The sequence below is a fragment of the Abramis brama genome, assembly GCF_963993115.1.
Source record: "Abramis brama genome assembly, chromosome: 8".
In the NCBI taxonomy this organism is placed as follows: Eukaryota; Metazoa; Chordata; class Actinopteri; order Cypriniformes; family Leuciscidae; genus Abramis; species Abramis brama.
The window spans coordinates 11,941,218-11,958,432 of record NC_139970.1 but is presented as its reverse complement, the minus strand read 5'-3'; the positions used below and the strand labels follow the sequence as shown (position 1 = coordinate 11,958,432).

At 39.0% G+C, this 17,215-nt stretch overlaps 1 protein-coding gene across 1 annotated transcript in view; it reads right to left on the bottom strand.

Annotated features, from left to right (window-relative positions):
- Window positions 1-6,125: 6,125 nt before the first annotated feature.
- dync1i2a (dynein, cytoplasmic 1, intermediate chain 2a) overlaps window positions 6,126-17,215 on the bottom strand; it is a 41,170-nt gene continuing 30,080 nt past the window's right edge. The window contains exons 10-16 of the mRNA XM_084123259.1: window positions 14,418-14,564; window positions 13,516-13,629; window positions 12,949-13,082; window positions 11,177-11,321; window positions 10,952-11,092; window positions 9,923-10,048; window positions 6,126-7,583 (exon numbers count right to left, since the gene is read on the bottom strand). Coding sequence (XP_083979385.1) covers window positions 7,470-7,583; window positions 9,923-10,048; window positions 10,952-11,092; window positions 11,177-11,321; window positions 12,949-13,082; window positions 13,516-13,629; window positions 14,418-14,564 — 921 coding nt within the window. The 3' untranslated portion in view covers window positions 6,126-7,469. The remainder of the gene's footprint in view (window positions 7,584-9,922; window positions 10,049-10,951; window positions 11,093-11,176; window positions 11,322-12,948; window positions 13,083-13,515; window positions 13,630-14,417; window positions 14,565-17,215) is intronic.

The following is a 17,215-nucleotide window of genomic DNA, read 5'->3' as shown; positions in this document are numbered from 1 at the left end:
TTAGCACTGTTATAATGTTATAATGTACAAATGTTACATTATACAGTGGATCTCAAACAGGTTTTTTTCAGAACCCAGATTGTTCAGGTTGGACTCAATCAAATTTTGGGTTTATTTCTGAAAACACTTTTTTTTTTTTTGTATTGTGTTAGTCCGTAAAATTTCAGGTGTTAATCAGCAATAAATGGCTTAATTTTTAATCGTCTTCCTTATTTTTGCCCCAAAAGAATAGTTGAGAATAGTGTGACAGGGTTGAAGACTGTAACAGGTTCGAAGGGAGACAATGCCTTCAATTTAATTTGTAAAATTTTGTCTCTCTCTCATATTGAGCCCTTCTTTCTGGGTCAACATATATGCATGCACAACACAGTGTTTCTGCTGCTGACGCGCTGCCACAGTCAACACATCAAAATAACATCATAATGCTGATGTGCGGACATAGGATGTTTGTCAGTGTTTAAGTGGACATGTATTGGACAAAAAAGGAAAAAAATTGTCACGATTTCGGTACGTATATATTTACTAAAACAATGACTATTATTAAAAAAAATGTGTGTAAATATATGTATATACAGCTTACTCCCCTCCTCCTCCATCTACTCTTCTCCTTTATCATCTACTCCTCTCCTCCTTCAACTACTCTCCTCCTCCATCTACTCCTCTCCTTTATCAGCTACTCCTCTCCTCCTCCATCAATTACTCCTCCCCCTCCTCCATCTACTCCTCTCCTTTATCAGCTACTCCCCTCCCTCCATCAATTACTCCCCTCCTCCATCTACTCCTCTCCCTCCATCAGCTACTCCTCTCCTCCATCTACTCCTCTCCTCCTCTATCTCCTCCTCTCCCTCCATAAACTACTCCTCTCCCTCCATCTACTCCTCTCCTTCCATCAACTACTCCTCTCCTCCAAATCTACTCCTCCCCTCCTGCTCCATCTACTCCTCTCCCTCCATCAACTACTCCCCTCCCTCCATCAATTACTCCTCTCCTCCTCCATCTACTCTTCTCCCTCCATCATCTACTCTTCTCCTCCTCCATCTCCTCTTCTCCCTCCATCAACTACTCCTCTCCTCCTTCTTCTACTCCTCTCCTCCTTCTTCTACTCCTCTCCTCCTCTATCTACTGACCTGCTCTCCTTTATCAGCTACTCCCCTCCTCCTCCATCTACTCCTCTCCTTTATCAGCTACTCCTCTCCCTCCTCCATCTCCTCCTCTCCTCCTCCATCTCCTCCTCTCCTTTATCAGCTATTCCCCTCCCTCCATCAATTACTCCTCTCCTCCTCCATCTACTGCTCTCCCTCCATCAACTACTCCTCTCCTCCATCTCCTCCTCACCCTCCATAAACTACTCCTCTCCCTCCATCAACTACTCCTCTCCCGGCTCCATTTACTCCTCTCCCTCCATCAACTACTCTCCTCCTCATTTACTCCTCTCCCTCCATCAATTACTCCTCTCCTCCTCCATCTACTCCTCTCCCTCCATCATCTACTCCTCTCCTCCTCAATCTCCTCCTCTCCCTCCAGCTACTCATCTCCCTCCTCCATCTACTCTTCTCCTTTATCAGCTATTCCCTTCCCTCCATCAATTACTCTCCTCCTCTATCTACTCCTCTCCCTCCATCAATTACTCTCCTCCTCTATCTACTCCTCTCCCTCCATCAACTACTCCTCTCCTCCATCTACTCCTCTCCTCCTCCATCTCCTCCTCTCCCTCCATCAACTACTCCTTTCCTCCTCCATCTACTCCTCTCCATTCATCAACTACTCCTCTCCTCCTCCATTTAATCCTCTCCCTCCTTCATCTACTCCTCCCCTCCTCCATCTACTCCTCTCCTTTATCACCTACTCCTCTCCCTCCATCAACTACTCCTCTCCTCCTCCATCTACTCCTCTCCTTCATCAACTACTCCTCTCCTCCTCCATCTACTCCTCTCTTTTATCAACTACTCCTCTCCCTCCTCCATCTACTCCCTCACCCAGATATATATTTTCTCTCTCTCTGCTCTCTCAGCTGAGTTGTTCTGCACCACATTGAACAAAACCAATTCAAAGAGTCCTATTTTACTGTGTATGTCCAACTAATGGAAAGAACTTCAACACTATGCCTCCAACTGAGATTGGATCCAGCTATTTCTCAATATTTCAGTGATCTGTTACCCAAAACTGCTTATCAGTATTTTTTTTTCAGTACTTTTGAGTTGCTGTTGTTGGAGTAGAGGCTTTATGATTTGGAACATAAGGTCTTCATTTCTGTCATGCTGTGTTTAAGCATTTGTAAATAAGACCAGAAAGATATATGATTTTGGTATTGGATAAGCTTGTGTGAAAAGAAAATTAAAATATTTTAGAAACGTGTTAATGGTATGGTCACAACAGACGGACGTTGTGCTAATTGTGTTTAGAGTTTTGAAAATGTGACTACAGACTGGACAAAACTATGTTAGCAATTGAAAAAAAACCTGTAAGTTAAAGTTGTATCACTCACTATGTGCCTAGTCATATAATTAATCTTACATTCTAATACAGAACTGCTGCATGTATGACGTATTATGGTAGGCCAAAACCGTAAATGATTTAGCATTTCTGGTTCCATCGTATTTAGGCTTCAAAATTCATAAAAGCTGTGTTCATTTGTTAAGATTATAAATTAAACATACAAGAATCCTAAAAGAGAATCCTAAGTCACACACAGAGTTTATTTCCCGCAATAATCCAAAAGCAAATTGAAAATGTATATTGTCTTTTGTGCGAACTTATGGGCTGGCCTAAAGAAATACGCATTTCAGAACAATTACACATAGACATATAGGCTACATTTAAATAAATCAGAATGTAAAGAGTACTACCATTCAAAAGTTTAGATTCTGTAAGATATTTGTTTTTGAAACAAGTCTCTTATGCCAAGGCTGAATTTATTTGATCAAAAATACAGTGAACATATTGTGAAATACTGTTACACTTTAAAACGTTACGTTTTAAAATGTAATTTATTCCTGTGATGGCGATGCTGAATTTTCAGCAGCCACCCATAATCTAGTCTATCAAATATGATTCAGTTCAGTACTCTTTGTATTAATATCAGCAGTAAGTCATAAACGAGGCACCTGAGAATGACCCACACCTATAATAGCCTACGGGTTACATACAATCATAAATATCACTGTTTTGGATAATGTCTCATAGATATTCCATTCCAGCTGAAGTCAATATCTGCATATGAATGCATCGTCATGATGCCTCTGGATCGAGAAAAAGGACTTTCGGATTGCAGCTCACCTTTTTTTAAATTGCTGTCAGTGTTATGTATGTAGATGATTTACACCCTGTGTGAATCCGGCATAGCAGGAGCGACAGATGTGAGATTCTTCTGCAGGTATTATGATAGTGCGTCTTTGCATTGTAATGCATTTGTTGTATAGTTGCTCCTGCTGGCTCGCCGGTGGCCCCTGCTGATGTCATCTAAACGTGCACGCGGGTGGCCGCTCGATCGGGCCGGACAACGTGAACGTACAGCAGTGAGATTGACTGACTGACTGAGGAAAATGGAGACCGAGGAGCTTCAGAGCTCTGCGGAGGGCCAGGAGATACAAACACACACCTGATGTCTCACTACGGTGAAATTAGAGGTTTCACAGTCCTTCCAGGACTCCTCTAATTGCGGTCTGCAAGATGTGTGTGAGATTGCATTGGGACGCAACTCTGTCACTCTGTGTTTTCAGATCATCTCCACAGTCTGATGTAACTCTACTGACCTTCTGCAGAGTTGTTTTACATTAACTTTGAAGGACAGTGTCTCTCTAATACTTCATTCTGCAGTCCGGCTGGATGTGTGTTAACCAGCGGGTCGAGGTTTGACTGGTTAGTGGTTTGGTTAAGTTGGTGTCCCTGCTGGTACTGTAGATGTCGAGCTTTCAAAAGTAGCCATGTATTCTGCACCTTTTCTTTGCAGGTGACATGTACATTACAAGAATGCCTGTGGTTTATATTACAGGAGATGTTTTTGCCTCAACCTCAGAGCTTCCTCAGGTTAGTGTCAGTCATGTTGGGAGACTCCAGTTGGCTGCAGGTACAAATACAGTTGTGTAATACTTACTATAATCGGCACAGTTTAGAGTGGGTAAGTCTACACACCATAAATTATATCAGAACTTTTGCATGTTTAATGTAAACATGAGAACCTATGCAATGCCATGTCTAAGTGACATGTATAATGTATGTATATACAACCCCATATTAAGAAAAGTTGGGACAAGAATCTGTGAGTTGATAATCCTTTCAACTTTATTTAACTGACAAAAGTACTAAGAAAAGATTTCCAATGTTTTCACTGAACAACTTAATTGTATTTTGAGTCATTGTTTACCACTGTGTCACATCACCTTTCCTTTTCATTACATATGTTTGGGAATTGAGGATACTATTGTTGCAGTTTTGTAAGTGGAATTTTTACCCAATCTCGCCTGATATAAGACAGCTCAACAGTCTGTGGTCATCGTTGTCTGATTCTCCTTTTCATGATGGGTCATCATGCGTTTTCAGTAAGAGACAGATCTGGACTGCTGGCAGACAGTAAAGCACAACCCTTGCAGAGTGACTTCAAAATCACTCTTTTAACATGTGCTGAATGAGGCCTGCCATTGTCTTGCTAAAGATGTCATCTTGATGGCAGTTTATGTCTCTTTACAATCCAGATACTGTATATGCACCTACGTCAATGCTACCTTCACACACATGCAAGTCGTCCATACCGTTTGCACTGATGCTCCTCCATACATGACAGATGTTCCTCCATACATGACAGATGTTTGCTTTGCACCTCTCACTGATGAAAATCTGGATGGTCCCTTTCGTCTGTGGGATTGAGAACTTGATGTCTGTTTTTTCCCAAAACAAGCTGAAACATGGACTAATCTGACCACAGCACACATTTCCACTGTGTTTTGGATGATTGGAGATGAGCTCGGGCCCAGAGAACTCTCCAGCATCTCCTCATAGAGCTGATGTATAGCTTTCTCCTTGCATAACAGAGATTCAAGTTGCATTTTTTGATGCAGCCGCAGACTGTACTAAGTGACAACGGTTTTCCAAAGTTCTCCTGAGTAAATGTGGCTAAATTTATTTAACAGAGTAGCATGACGGTTTCTCATGCAATGCCGTCTGAGGGGTCAAAGGTCACGCACATTCAACAGAGGTTTCGTTCCTTGCCCTACACGGACTGAGATTTCTCTGGATTCCCTGAATCTTTTTACAATATTATGTATGGCAGATGGTGAAAGACATAAATTCGTTGCAGTCTTGCATTAAGAAATGTGTTTTTGACAATTCTCATGATATTTCCCAGACAGCAACATAGTGTCGGCCCAGATCTGGGCCACATCTGGTACATGTGCTTCAACAGGTCCCAAATGTGGGCCGGATCTCAAAAGAGTCATGGATGACTGTTTCAAAAGAGTTTAATTGGGATATTCTTTGAGCTTTTCACTTGTCTGCCTCTGACTCAACTTTTTTGGAGTGTGTTGAAGCCATTTACAAAATACAATTAAAAAATCTAAAAAATTGGAAATCTTTTCTTTGTACTTTTGTCAGTTAAATAAATTTGAAAGAGAATTAACAAATCACAGATTCTTGATTTTATTGCATTTTACAGAATGTCCCAACTTTTCTTGATTTGGGGTTGTATATATAACTTATTCTGCTATATGTAACTGCATAAGTGTTCACACCCCTGAACTAGCACTTAGTTGAAGCGCCCCTTGATTTTATTAAAGCACTCAGTCTGTTTAGATAGATTGGCACATCTTGTCTTGGGAATATTTTCCAACTCTTCTTTGCAAAAACATTCCAGATCTTTTGATATGAGGGCAACTCCTGTGTGCGGCCCTCTTCTTTTTTCTTTTTTTTTCTATTATAGATAGATATTTTCTTCTATTATCAATGTTGAAAATGGTTGTGGATTTTTTTCATATGACTGGTTAATCAGACCTTTTGAGCCAAAAGTTTAAATAATGACCAAAGTACAATTATGCCTGACTGTGGAATCATGGTATGTATATACTGTTATGTGATCTAACAGGGAATAAAAATGTTTAAAAAAACACACACAAAAAAACCACAGACTTAATGTATTTGTTTAAATGCATTTTATTATTGTATTGTCATTTATTGAAATAAATCACAATAGTTATTTTCAAATTCAGAAATGATTGGACATTCATTTAAACATGAGGAACACTGTTGGAAACAAGGTTTTGAAATCCTCATAAACCTACTTTCTGCTCATGAACACTACAGGAAAGACTGATGACTTCAAACTGATTGAGGTAAATCAGAAGACATTTACCAAAGTTTTGGTTTAGAAAAAGTATTGAGATATACAAAGACATTCAAAGAGGTTCTGCAAAAGATACGGTTAGCGTTTCAAACAGGAGAGGGACACTGGAAAAGGAAGACCTTGATCTCGAAAAGAGCAATTCAGACAGTCTGAAAATCAACCCAGTATATTGATATGTATAATAAATACGTGATTGTGCCTCTGCTAAGGTGGAGAGGAACCAGATCAATCATTAACAGGAGAGAAAAAAAGAAACAAGAGGAAAAAAAAAAAAAAAAAAGAGCAAAGAGTTGAAAGTCACAAATTACTCCAGCATTTGGTCCAGAGCTAGACAGCAGAAATCTCCACTCGTGATGCTGAATGTGTCCCACTGAAACCATCTACAAGAGGTAGATCTCGAGATTTCTCTAGGTCTGTGATCGAGTTTGATAGAATACAACGGGTTACTAGTATTGACAACAGTTTGATGTTAGGGTGAATCTTACAAAACCTCTCAATGATATTTCATTTACCATATTTCAACCCCAAAATCAAAAGAAAACAACTACATTTTAAAGGGAACGAAGGATATTTTTAGGACATTTTCTACTTAATGATATTAACCATTCTTACTGTATTACAATAAAAAAAACCTGAAATACAAAATTAGTGTTGCTCAAATCTGTGTCAATTTAAGGCAGTAAATCTAACAATTAAAGATTTTTGTTTTGCCTTAAACTGAAACTTGGAGGGGGAAATGTGTTTAACTACCATGAACAAAAAGAATAAGTATTTTCTTTCATTTTTCTTTTTTTAATTTTGGGGATAAACTATGATCCAGACACCGGTTTAATGAGATTCATCTGTGTAAATGGTTTATATTTGGCTGTGCATAATGAGCTGAGAGTTTAGCACGCTCAGCGATACCTGGATAGAAAAACAGAAACATTCATTATGGTTTTTGTTTTTGCATGCAAATGTTAAGGCTTCTGGTTGTGGGGCGACGGGGAGACCTTCTGCTCTCGCACTATGACTCGCACCTACGGTCAACGTTACTTATTTTCATTCCAAACAAAAGGCAGAATCAAAGTTTTGCAGACAGAAATCATTTCATTTCCAAAGAGAGAGATGATTACAGCTTTGCTGGTTTCCATGACGATCAAGCGGAAAGGCGTTGGGCGGCCAGCTCCTCCGCATCGTCACGGTTCTCGTTGATCTCCGCCAGCGTTCGCACAAACCGGGTCCATTCGTCGCTCCGCGGGACTGCGATTTGCTATGGAGAGAAGAGGAAAAACAGAGTGTGTAATCTGTGAGCGTTTTGTAAAGGGGTGTAAACAGTGTGTAATCTGTGAGCGTTTTGTAAAGAGGTGTAAACAGTGTGTAACACCGTGTCCTAACTACACGCGACGCGATAAAATTCCAGCGACAGGCAGTGTGTCTGTCCACACTAGACGCGACGCGACTGTGAGACGCCACAACGTCAATCAAAAATCACAACCAATCAGAACAGCGTGTGGGCGGAGTCTCGCGGCAAGTGCACAACACTAGAGAGTAAACTTGACGGCACTCGCAAGAAAATGGATAAGTAGCTACACAATCTAATTCACAAATGTTACACCATTTAAAAATGCATAGGCTACTGAGTTACTAAAACAATCTTTGTCAAATAATACACTTGTTTGTTCACAGTTTTAACGTTCATGTTTCCATTTGTTTAATTTCAAGATCTGAGGTGAAATATGTCCATTGTTGCGTTTACAGCTACAAAGCTGGAGCACTAAATGATATTCAAAGTCACATTTCACACTTTTAACATTAAATAAAGCACATAAACAGTACCTGAGATTATCATTGCCGCACATTGTGTTTGTTGTTCCAGCGCGACGTCGCAGAAAAATAGAAACCGTTTCTAAATTAGAAACGTCGCGTGTCGCCGTCGCGCCTGGTTAGGACAAAAACTCTGATTAACATGGAAAAAATACCTTTTATCGCGTGTCGCGGCGTCGCGTCGCGTGTAGTTAGGACACGGTGTAATATGTGAGTGTTTTGTAAAGGGGTGTAAACAGTGTGTAATCTGTGAGCGTTTTGTAAAGAGGTGTAAACAGTGTGTAATATGTGAGCGTTTTGTAAAGAGGTGTAAACAGTGTGTAATATGTGAGTGTTTTGTAAAGGGGTGTAAACAGTGTGTAATATGTGAGCGTTTTGTAAAGGGGTGTAAAAAGTGTGTAATATGTGAGCGTTTTGTAAAGGTGTGTAAACAGTGTGTAATATGCTAGCTTTTTGTAAAGGGGTGTAAACAGTGTGTAATATGCGAGTGTTTTGAAAGGGGTGTAAAAAGTGTGTAATATGTGAGCGTTTTGTAAAAGGGGTGTAAACAGTGTGTAATATGTGAGCGTTTTGTAAAGGTGTGTAAACAGTGTGTAATATGCTAGCTTTTTGTAAAGGGGTGTAAACAGTGTGTAATATGCGAGTGTTTTGAAAGGGGTGTAAAAAGTGTGTAATATGTGAGCGTTTTGTAAAAGGGGTGTAAACAGTGTGTATTATTTGAGCGTTTTGTAAAGGTGTGTAAACAGTGTGTAATATGCTAGCTTTTTGTAAAGGGGTGTAAACAGTGTGTAATATGCGAGTGTTTTGTAAAGGGGTGTAAAAAGTGTGTAATATGTGAGCGTTTTGTAAAAGGGGTGTAAACAGTGTGTAATATTTGAGCGTTTTGTAAAGGGGTGTAAACAGTGTGTAATATTTGAGCGTTTTGTAAAGGGGTGTAAACAGTGTGTAATATGCGAGTGTTTTGTAAAGGGGTGTAAAAAGTGTGTTATATGTGAGCGTTTTGTAAAGGGGTGTAAACAGTGTGTAATATTTGAGCGTTTTGTAAAGGTGTGTAAACAGTGTGTAATATGCTAGCTTTTTGTAAAGGGGTGTAAACAGTGTGTAATATGCGAGTGTTTTGTAAAGGGGTGTAAAAAGTGTGTAATATGTGAGCGTTTTGTAAAAGGGGTGTAAACTGTGTGTAATATGTGAGTGTTTTGTAAAGGGGTGTAAAAAGTGTGTAATATGTGAGCGTTTTGTAAAGAGGTGTAAACTGTCTATTATGCGAGTGTTTTGTAAAGGGGTGTAAACAGTGTGTAATATGTGAGCGTTTTGTAAAGAGGCGTAAACTGTGTGTAATATGCGAGTGTTTTGTAAAGAGGCGTAAACAGTGTATAATATGCGAGTGTTTTGTAAAGAGGCGTAAACAGTGTGTAATATGCGAGTGTTTTGTAAAGAGGCGTAAACAGTGTGTAATATGCGAGTGTTTTGTAAAGGGGTGTAAACAGTGGACGATCAGGCTATTCTTAGAGTGAACTGACCCCTGGCTAATAATCCCCCATCTCATTCTTCTACTCTATCTGCTTTCATCCCCTCTCGTGAGTGACAGAGGCCCTCTGTGGCCCCTGAAGGGCCCCTCTCTGACAGACGTGTAATTGTGGTGTGTGTCATCTTTAGAGGCTCCGCATGGGCTTTTTACACGACTGTCTCGTGACAGAGCGAGAGTGAGAAAGCCGCCCTGGAGCTGAAAGTGTTGATGTGAAGTCAGTCTGTGATGTGTGTGTTCAGTAAACTCTACTCTCTCACCTCGCCGATGTCGTAGATGTGTATCTGTCCCTCTGAGTCCCCGACGGCGATCTCTCTGCCCGACTGAGACCAGCGCAGTCTGTTCAGAGCAGGACTCCCTTCCACAGCCACACTGACAGAGGGCACCTGCACACACACACACACACACGGGAACACACGCACATTGAACTTGACTAATAATACCAATAATACCATTTGTTCAGTCAGTATCTGATCCATCCACATTATTAATCAAAGAGGTCATGTAACATGTAACAGAAGGACTTCATGCTGATATTTGAAAAATAACTTGCTGTCAAATGCATGTTGAACTACAAACAGGACAAGGCTGATCACAACAAACTGTACAATGTTCATATACTGGTTCAGAGTCCTGCTTGGTAAACCCGCAGCCACAGTACTTAAAGTCCCCCTGTGGTGAAAATCAAGCTTTTAATATTGTTTATGTGTCTATGTGGGGTTTTTAATATGCTTTAAGTCAAACCATGTGTAAATTCATAAGTCGACACCATTGCTGAGTATTTTCTCCTTAAAACTGCAGTGAACCAAAGACAGTCTCAAAAACACACTTTGAAATCGCTGGTGTTTCTGACGTCACAAACTACCTTGTAACCAATCAGATCAACGTGTGATCGTCAGCGAGTGGATCTCTGAGCTGAGTGAGTGAGTGGAGGCGGGGCTCATTTGCATATTCATAGAACCGCGTATACTAAATGAGGCAAGGGTGTCGAGTTACATTCAAACTATATTAAGGCATGAAGAACTTTTTTTTCCAAGGAAAAAACCCTAAATATGTCATTTTGGTGATCAAAGATGAGATTTAAGGGATAAAATGATTGACTACAGGGGGACTTTAAAAATCAATTCAACTGAAAATGTATTGGATATAATTGTTTATATTTCCCAGCACTACTAAAAGAAATTTTGTCTCTCAGTGTAGAAGCCTGTGCGGTGAAAATAAATATAGTTAATTCTGCATATGCTAGTGTGTGTATCAGTGATGTTTCATGGCATGTATGCTGTTGTAACCTCAGTGTCGTTGTTGAGGTTCCACAGGTCGATGCGTCCGAGTCCGTCAACACACGCGAACAGGGCGGGGTGTACCGGAGACCACATCACATCATAAACATAATCCGAGTTATCCTCAAACGAGTACAGCGGCTTGTTATTCTACAGCAGAGAGAGAAACACAGTCAGCTGAGAGATTCATGAATGACAGTGTAATGTAATGAGTGTGTATGAATGATCCGTTACCTTGCTGCTCCAGAGTTTAACGGTCCAATCAAAAGAGGCAGTCAGGAAGAGATGAGAGAAATCCACCAGCCCAGTCGCTGTGTGACAGTGAATGCCTGTGATTGGACCATGATGCCCCTCAAACATCTCACTGATACCTGCCCGACTGCTCACACACACACGCACACAGAATGACAGAGGGTTAATGATCTCAGCATGTTTCCATCAGTCAGGTAACACATTACTAACACACACACCGCTGAGTGTGTGTGCTGTGTGTGAGCTCATTACTGCGAGAGGTAAACAGCCGAGTGAGATGCTGAGAGTGTGTGTAGAGGATGAGATAATCACAGCATCACAAATGAAGAGGAAACATTCGCTCTCTCAGCTCAGTACAGCACACACAAACACATCTACTATATCCCATTCATAAACAGTTGATTTTCATATTTCTAATTTAAAAAAAATTTGTGCAGGAACTTCCATTCAGAGCAATAAAGTTTTGGGAGATAACAGATAACGATCATAACATGATTTCTGCTTCAGTAAAGCTCTACAGTAGACACTATATATGTATTATTAATATAAATTAATATGAATTACTTATACACATTTACTATTTACTTACAATTAATAATATATAATATACATATATACATATATTGTGTATATATATATATATATATATATATATATATATATATATATATATATATATATATATACACACAATATATGTATATATGTATATTATATATTATTATATACATGTATATTATATTATATATATATATACACACACACACACATACATATATATTTATATATACATACACACTATTTATCATTCAGTTCTTATTCAATAAGTCATTATTTATATTATTTTATTAATTACTATATAGTAATTACAACAAATTTGTGAAATTTAACAAGCGTGTTGATCAGCCCACTAAAGAAACATTAAAACATGCCTTTCCATAAATTTGCACTTTTAAAAATGTTCATAAAATCATATTATACATTGAACTATGTCTAATCCACATTTACACAAATAATGTAAATATAAATAAAATAAAATTAAAATAATTAATAAAAAAAAATTATATATATATATATATATATATATATCTTACAGTTACATGGTGTGTTTCTAGTCTCAAATTGTATCTTTTTTATTTGGTGAGGTAAACTAACAGACTGCATAGCCTGAAGACCCAGTTAAGCAATTAATGAATCGTCTCTGTTTCTCATAATTCGGCCTTGTCCTTGCATTGCAATTTTTTTCTTCCTCTAAATGTGATCAACACATAGTAAGTTGATGTGTTGGGGAATTTGGCTATTAATTTGTAACATTTTAATTATATTCTGCTGAAATTAACTAAATGACTTGGAAAAAAGATTTGTTAATTTTGATAAACGAGATTCAAAGATCAGTAAAATGATCCGAACTTCCCATTACTAAATTCAATTCGCACGGACTGAAGACGGATGGGAGAATACAGTGAAGAACGGGAGAGCCGTGTGCTCAGACGCTGCAGTATCCCAGGGCGCTCTCAGCGCCGTCAAAATAAAAGTCTGGCGTCTCCTCAAAATAAAAGTTCCGCGTCCAATATATCAGCCACACAGAAAAACTTATCGGCCAATGCCGATATTTAAAAAATACCAAATATTGGCCGATCTATCAGTCGACCACTAATTTTGTGAGAGAGAAAATGTTTGTTTGCGTAATCAGATTACATGCACAGATCCAGAGATCTCCTGCAGTGAACAGTGTGTGTAAGTGTGTGTATTACCTGCCATGGCGACAGGCTGTGTACACCGATCCATCCTCACTCCCCACCACAAAGTTATTAACGTCACCCAGAGGGAAGGACATGGAGGTGACCGCAACCGATTTAGACTGCTTAAACACCAGCTCCATACTGTCCTGTTGACACACACACACAAACACACATCAATAACACCACAGCCTCTCTCACAGATTAGAAATGCGTCATTTAAATTCAGCCGGTGTTTTACCAATCATTAACATCTGACACTGTGGTTTGGCAAATGTTTTTGGAAACTCAAGGATGAGTTAATGGTATACTAACTCCAAACGCAGCTCTCTCTCTCTCTGTGTGTGTGTGTGTGTGTGTGTGTGTGTGTGTGTAAGGCAGCAGGGAAGAGGTTGTGGCTCTCAGTGAGTCAGTGCTTCTGAAGCCAACAAATCACTTCCCTTGGCATTTGTCGGTAAGATTTGTAACAACATTCACTATTTTTACTGGTTGAGTAAGCAAGTTGCTTTCTTTGAGTATGATATTCAAACTCTGAAAACATGAAGAGAGCGAGAACGTGAGAGCAGAGAGAATTGTGGGTACCTGTGGTTGAGACAGCATGTCCAGACTCCAGGAGCACATCTTTCCATCAGTAGAGATGCTAATGAGGTTATGAGCGTTCTGTGTGCCAACCACATTAACACAGTACACTGGGTGCTGGAAGAGAAACAGAAAAGTAAGGGTAGGGCAGGGCTCCAGACTGCGACCAAAATTTGATATAGGTCAGCAACCACAACGTTGCCCAGCATCAAATGGCAAACGAAGTGAAAGCGGAACGAAACTGCGCTACTCATTTGTGCTTCACTTGAGCTAAACCATAGATATCAGATCAAACACCGCTGACGTGAAAACCAGGAGAAACATTGTGCCAAGAATGAACAAGTTATAGAAGGCTTTAAGTCCACAAATCAGCAACATTCACCATGGATTTAATGTAGTAACACTAACCGTAACTACTGTATTGTGACAGAAATAGTCAAACGCTTATGAGTACTACACATCTTATTCCAGCACTTCAAAACTATAATACCATATTTAAATGTTATTTTTAATGTAATGACCAAAACATTTTTTGTTCATCCTTCAAATATTGTCCCCATTTATAAAACTAAGTTTCAAGATGAAGGAAAACTCACACTTATTTAAAAATTAAAAAAAAGTTTAAATTACCATTGTAACCAGTAGGTGGCTGCAGAGGACGCTTATTGGCTATTTTCACTCCCTAATATCTATTTTTTCACTCGTTTTGCTTTTGAATTAATATTAAGACATTATGAATGATAATAATTCAAGTTAATTTTATCTACACCTCAAATTAAGCTCAGTACTTTATTGTCAGCCAGTATTTTGATTTAGGACATCACAGTATTAATATCTCAAGATTCTTGGACTGCAGCTACGGCTTCGCCTCCTTTTCTGCGTGGTGTGTGTGTGATGCCATGTACCGTGTGGGCCGCAGCAGAGAGAGGGGTCCTCTGGACAGGGGTGCGCCTGTTACTTCTGTTGTCCCACAGGACGATCTGTCCTGAATAAGTGCCACCGACAACCAGGTTAGGATGAAACTTTGCAAACGCTGCAGACATGACCGCAGACTACAGGAGAGAGAGAGAGAGAGAGAGAGAGAGAGAGAGAGAGAGAGAGAGATACAAACAAACTTTTAAAAAGTTCATAGACATAAAAGTAATCCATATGAATCAAGCAGTTTAATTCAGGTTTTCTGTAGAGACACTATTGCTTTATATGATGAACAGATTTATAAACATTGATCAAATATAGTCAAAGGCAGCTCAGCTGTGCTTGTTTGCCACGTGAGATTAAACCTTATTGGGAGGCTCAAACTTACTGGAGTGACGTGAAAACAAAACTCATTGGTTCTCAGGCATCAAGCAAGCAGATTTGAGCCTTCGTTTACCATATTTGATGTGCTTCATGTATGTGTTGATCAATGTTCATCACACTCTCCAGTTTACCAGCCCCAACATACTCAGCTAAGAAGATGGAAAAAGTAACAAGTCCAAACTACTGTGAGTGTTTGTGAATACTAGTGGAGTGTTTTTGCATCTGTGTGTGTGTGTGTGTGTGAGAGAGAGAGTGAGCTGTGTATCCGTTCCTGAGGGCAGCACATGTGGTTCTACTCAGGCTATCCACAACGGATCACCTCAGGCCAAACACACACTGAACATACAGTAACAAATACACATCCGGAGAGATAAAACCTTCCAAGAAATGCCACAATCTGCTTCTGTATTGCTTGTAATGCAGCATAATGGCTAGTATGATTAAAATCTTTGAGTCTCATGACTTTACTGAGAGTTCACACTGGTAATTCTCATACTCACTTGTAATTCTTACAAATTTCATATAATGATATTTTCAAATAAAATATTGGTAAAATCTTTTGTTTTTTCGGGCATCACACTAGTTTTGCTGTAGTTCATGTATAATTTGAAATTTCAAAGAATTTCAAAAAATTAATGGTGGTCAATGGCGTTTAATGTAGTACTAACATGGTTATTAACACAGCAACTTTAAAAATGTTTAAATCTTTACACATTCACATGTTGCTAAGAAGTTATTAATTAGATACATTATGGTTTTAGTTGAAAATTATTAAGTTATAAATGTTTCGTAATCCTAAAGTCCCCCTGTGGTGAAAATCCAGATTTTAATGTTGTTTATGTGTCTATGTGGGGTTTTTAATATGCTTTAAGACAAACCATGTGTAAATTCATAAGTCGACACCATTGCTGAGTATTTTCTCCTTAAAACTGCAGTGAACCAAAGACGGTCTCAAAAACACACTTTGAAATCTCTGGTGTTTCTGACGTCACAAACTACCTTGTAACCAATCAGATCAACGTGTGATCGTCAACCAGTGGATCTCTGAGCTGCTGTGAGTGAGTGGAGACGGGGCTCATTTGCATATTCAGAGAGCCACGTATACTAAATGAGGCAAGGGTGTAGAGTTACATTCAAGCTATATTAAGGCACGAAGAAAATAACATTTAAATATGTAATTTTGGTGATCAAAGATGAGTTTTAAGGGATAAAATGATTGACTACAGGGGGACTTTAAAGGAGCCATATGTAAGATTGTGGCCAAAACTGGTACTGCAATCACTTTCAAATTACTGTAGAGCGGTGTATCCCCTCCCCCTCCCCCTGACTCGAGGTTGCCAGATAGGCTGCAGGATCCAGCAGGAACGTAGGCTGCTTCGTAGCTGTGGTAACTAGAGCAGAGCTGGCAACCCGGATGCCGAAACACTACTGACTTCGTGATTGGTAGATAGGTGGAGGGTGGGGCATCAGGCCAAAACACAACATGACAACATCAACATCAGTTGAGGGCTGCAACTATCACTTTCAAATGACAATATCCTGGCTGGACTACTGTTGTCAGTGATATAAGTATTTGAAATGAACATGATTTCTTAATGTCTAGTGACATATCGGGGCCATTTTATGATTAATTGAAATACATTTCTTACATACAGCTCCTTTAAGTTATAAATGTTTCATAAGCTTAAGATATAAGTGATATATCATAAGCTTAAGATATAAGTTAAGTGATATTCAGGAAGCAGAATACTGAATATAAGAAGTGTTACTTATAGAAGTATGCTTATAAACCTCGGCTAACACCACGAACCTGAGTATGTGCATGAATGCGCATGTGTGTGCAGAGAGTTTAAAATAATAGTTCAATCATAAATGAAAATTCCCCCTCACCCATGTCGCTCTAAGCCTGTATGACTTTCTTTCTTTCATGGAACACAAAAGGAGACGTTACACAGAATGTTAACGTGCTGCTTTTTTCCATACAATGAGTCAGTGTCTAAAACTGTCAAGCTCCAAAAAGGACATAAAAGTAATTCATAAGACAATATTTCAAGTCTTCTGAAGACTTAACTCAGTTAACTCAAATTAACTCAATATTCACTGAAACTCTTCCCCTTCACTGCATTTCTCAAATCTTGTGTTCAATTTAAGCGTGACTTGAGATGTTGCACTAGGTTGATGCCAAACACTTGTGTGCATGAAAAACCAAACAGGGAACTTTTATTACGTGGAAGTTTGTCAATGAACAACAGTTTAAATTTGGGTCTGTACGTCACACAAGTCTATGAAATCACTGTAAAAGAGTGAAAATATAGCAGTTTTTCTACGTACCCTGCCAAAATTTTCAAATAAATTATTTTTGTTGCTTGTGATGAGGACTGCAAAATTAAAATTAATCAAAATT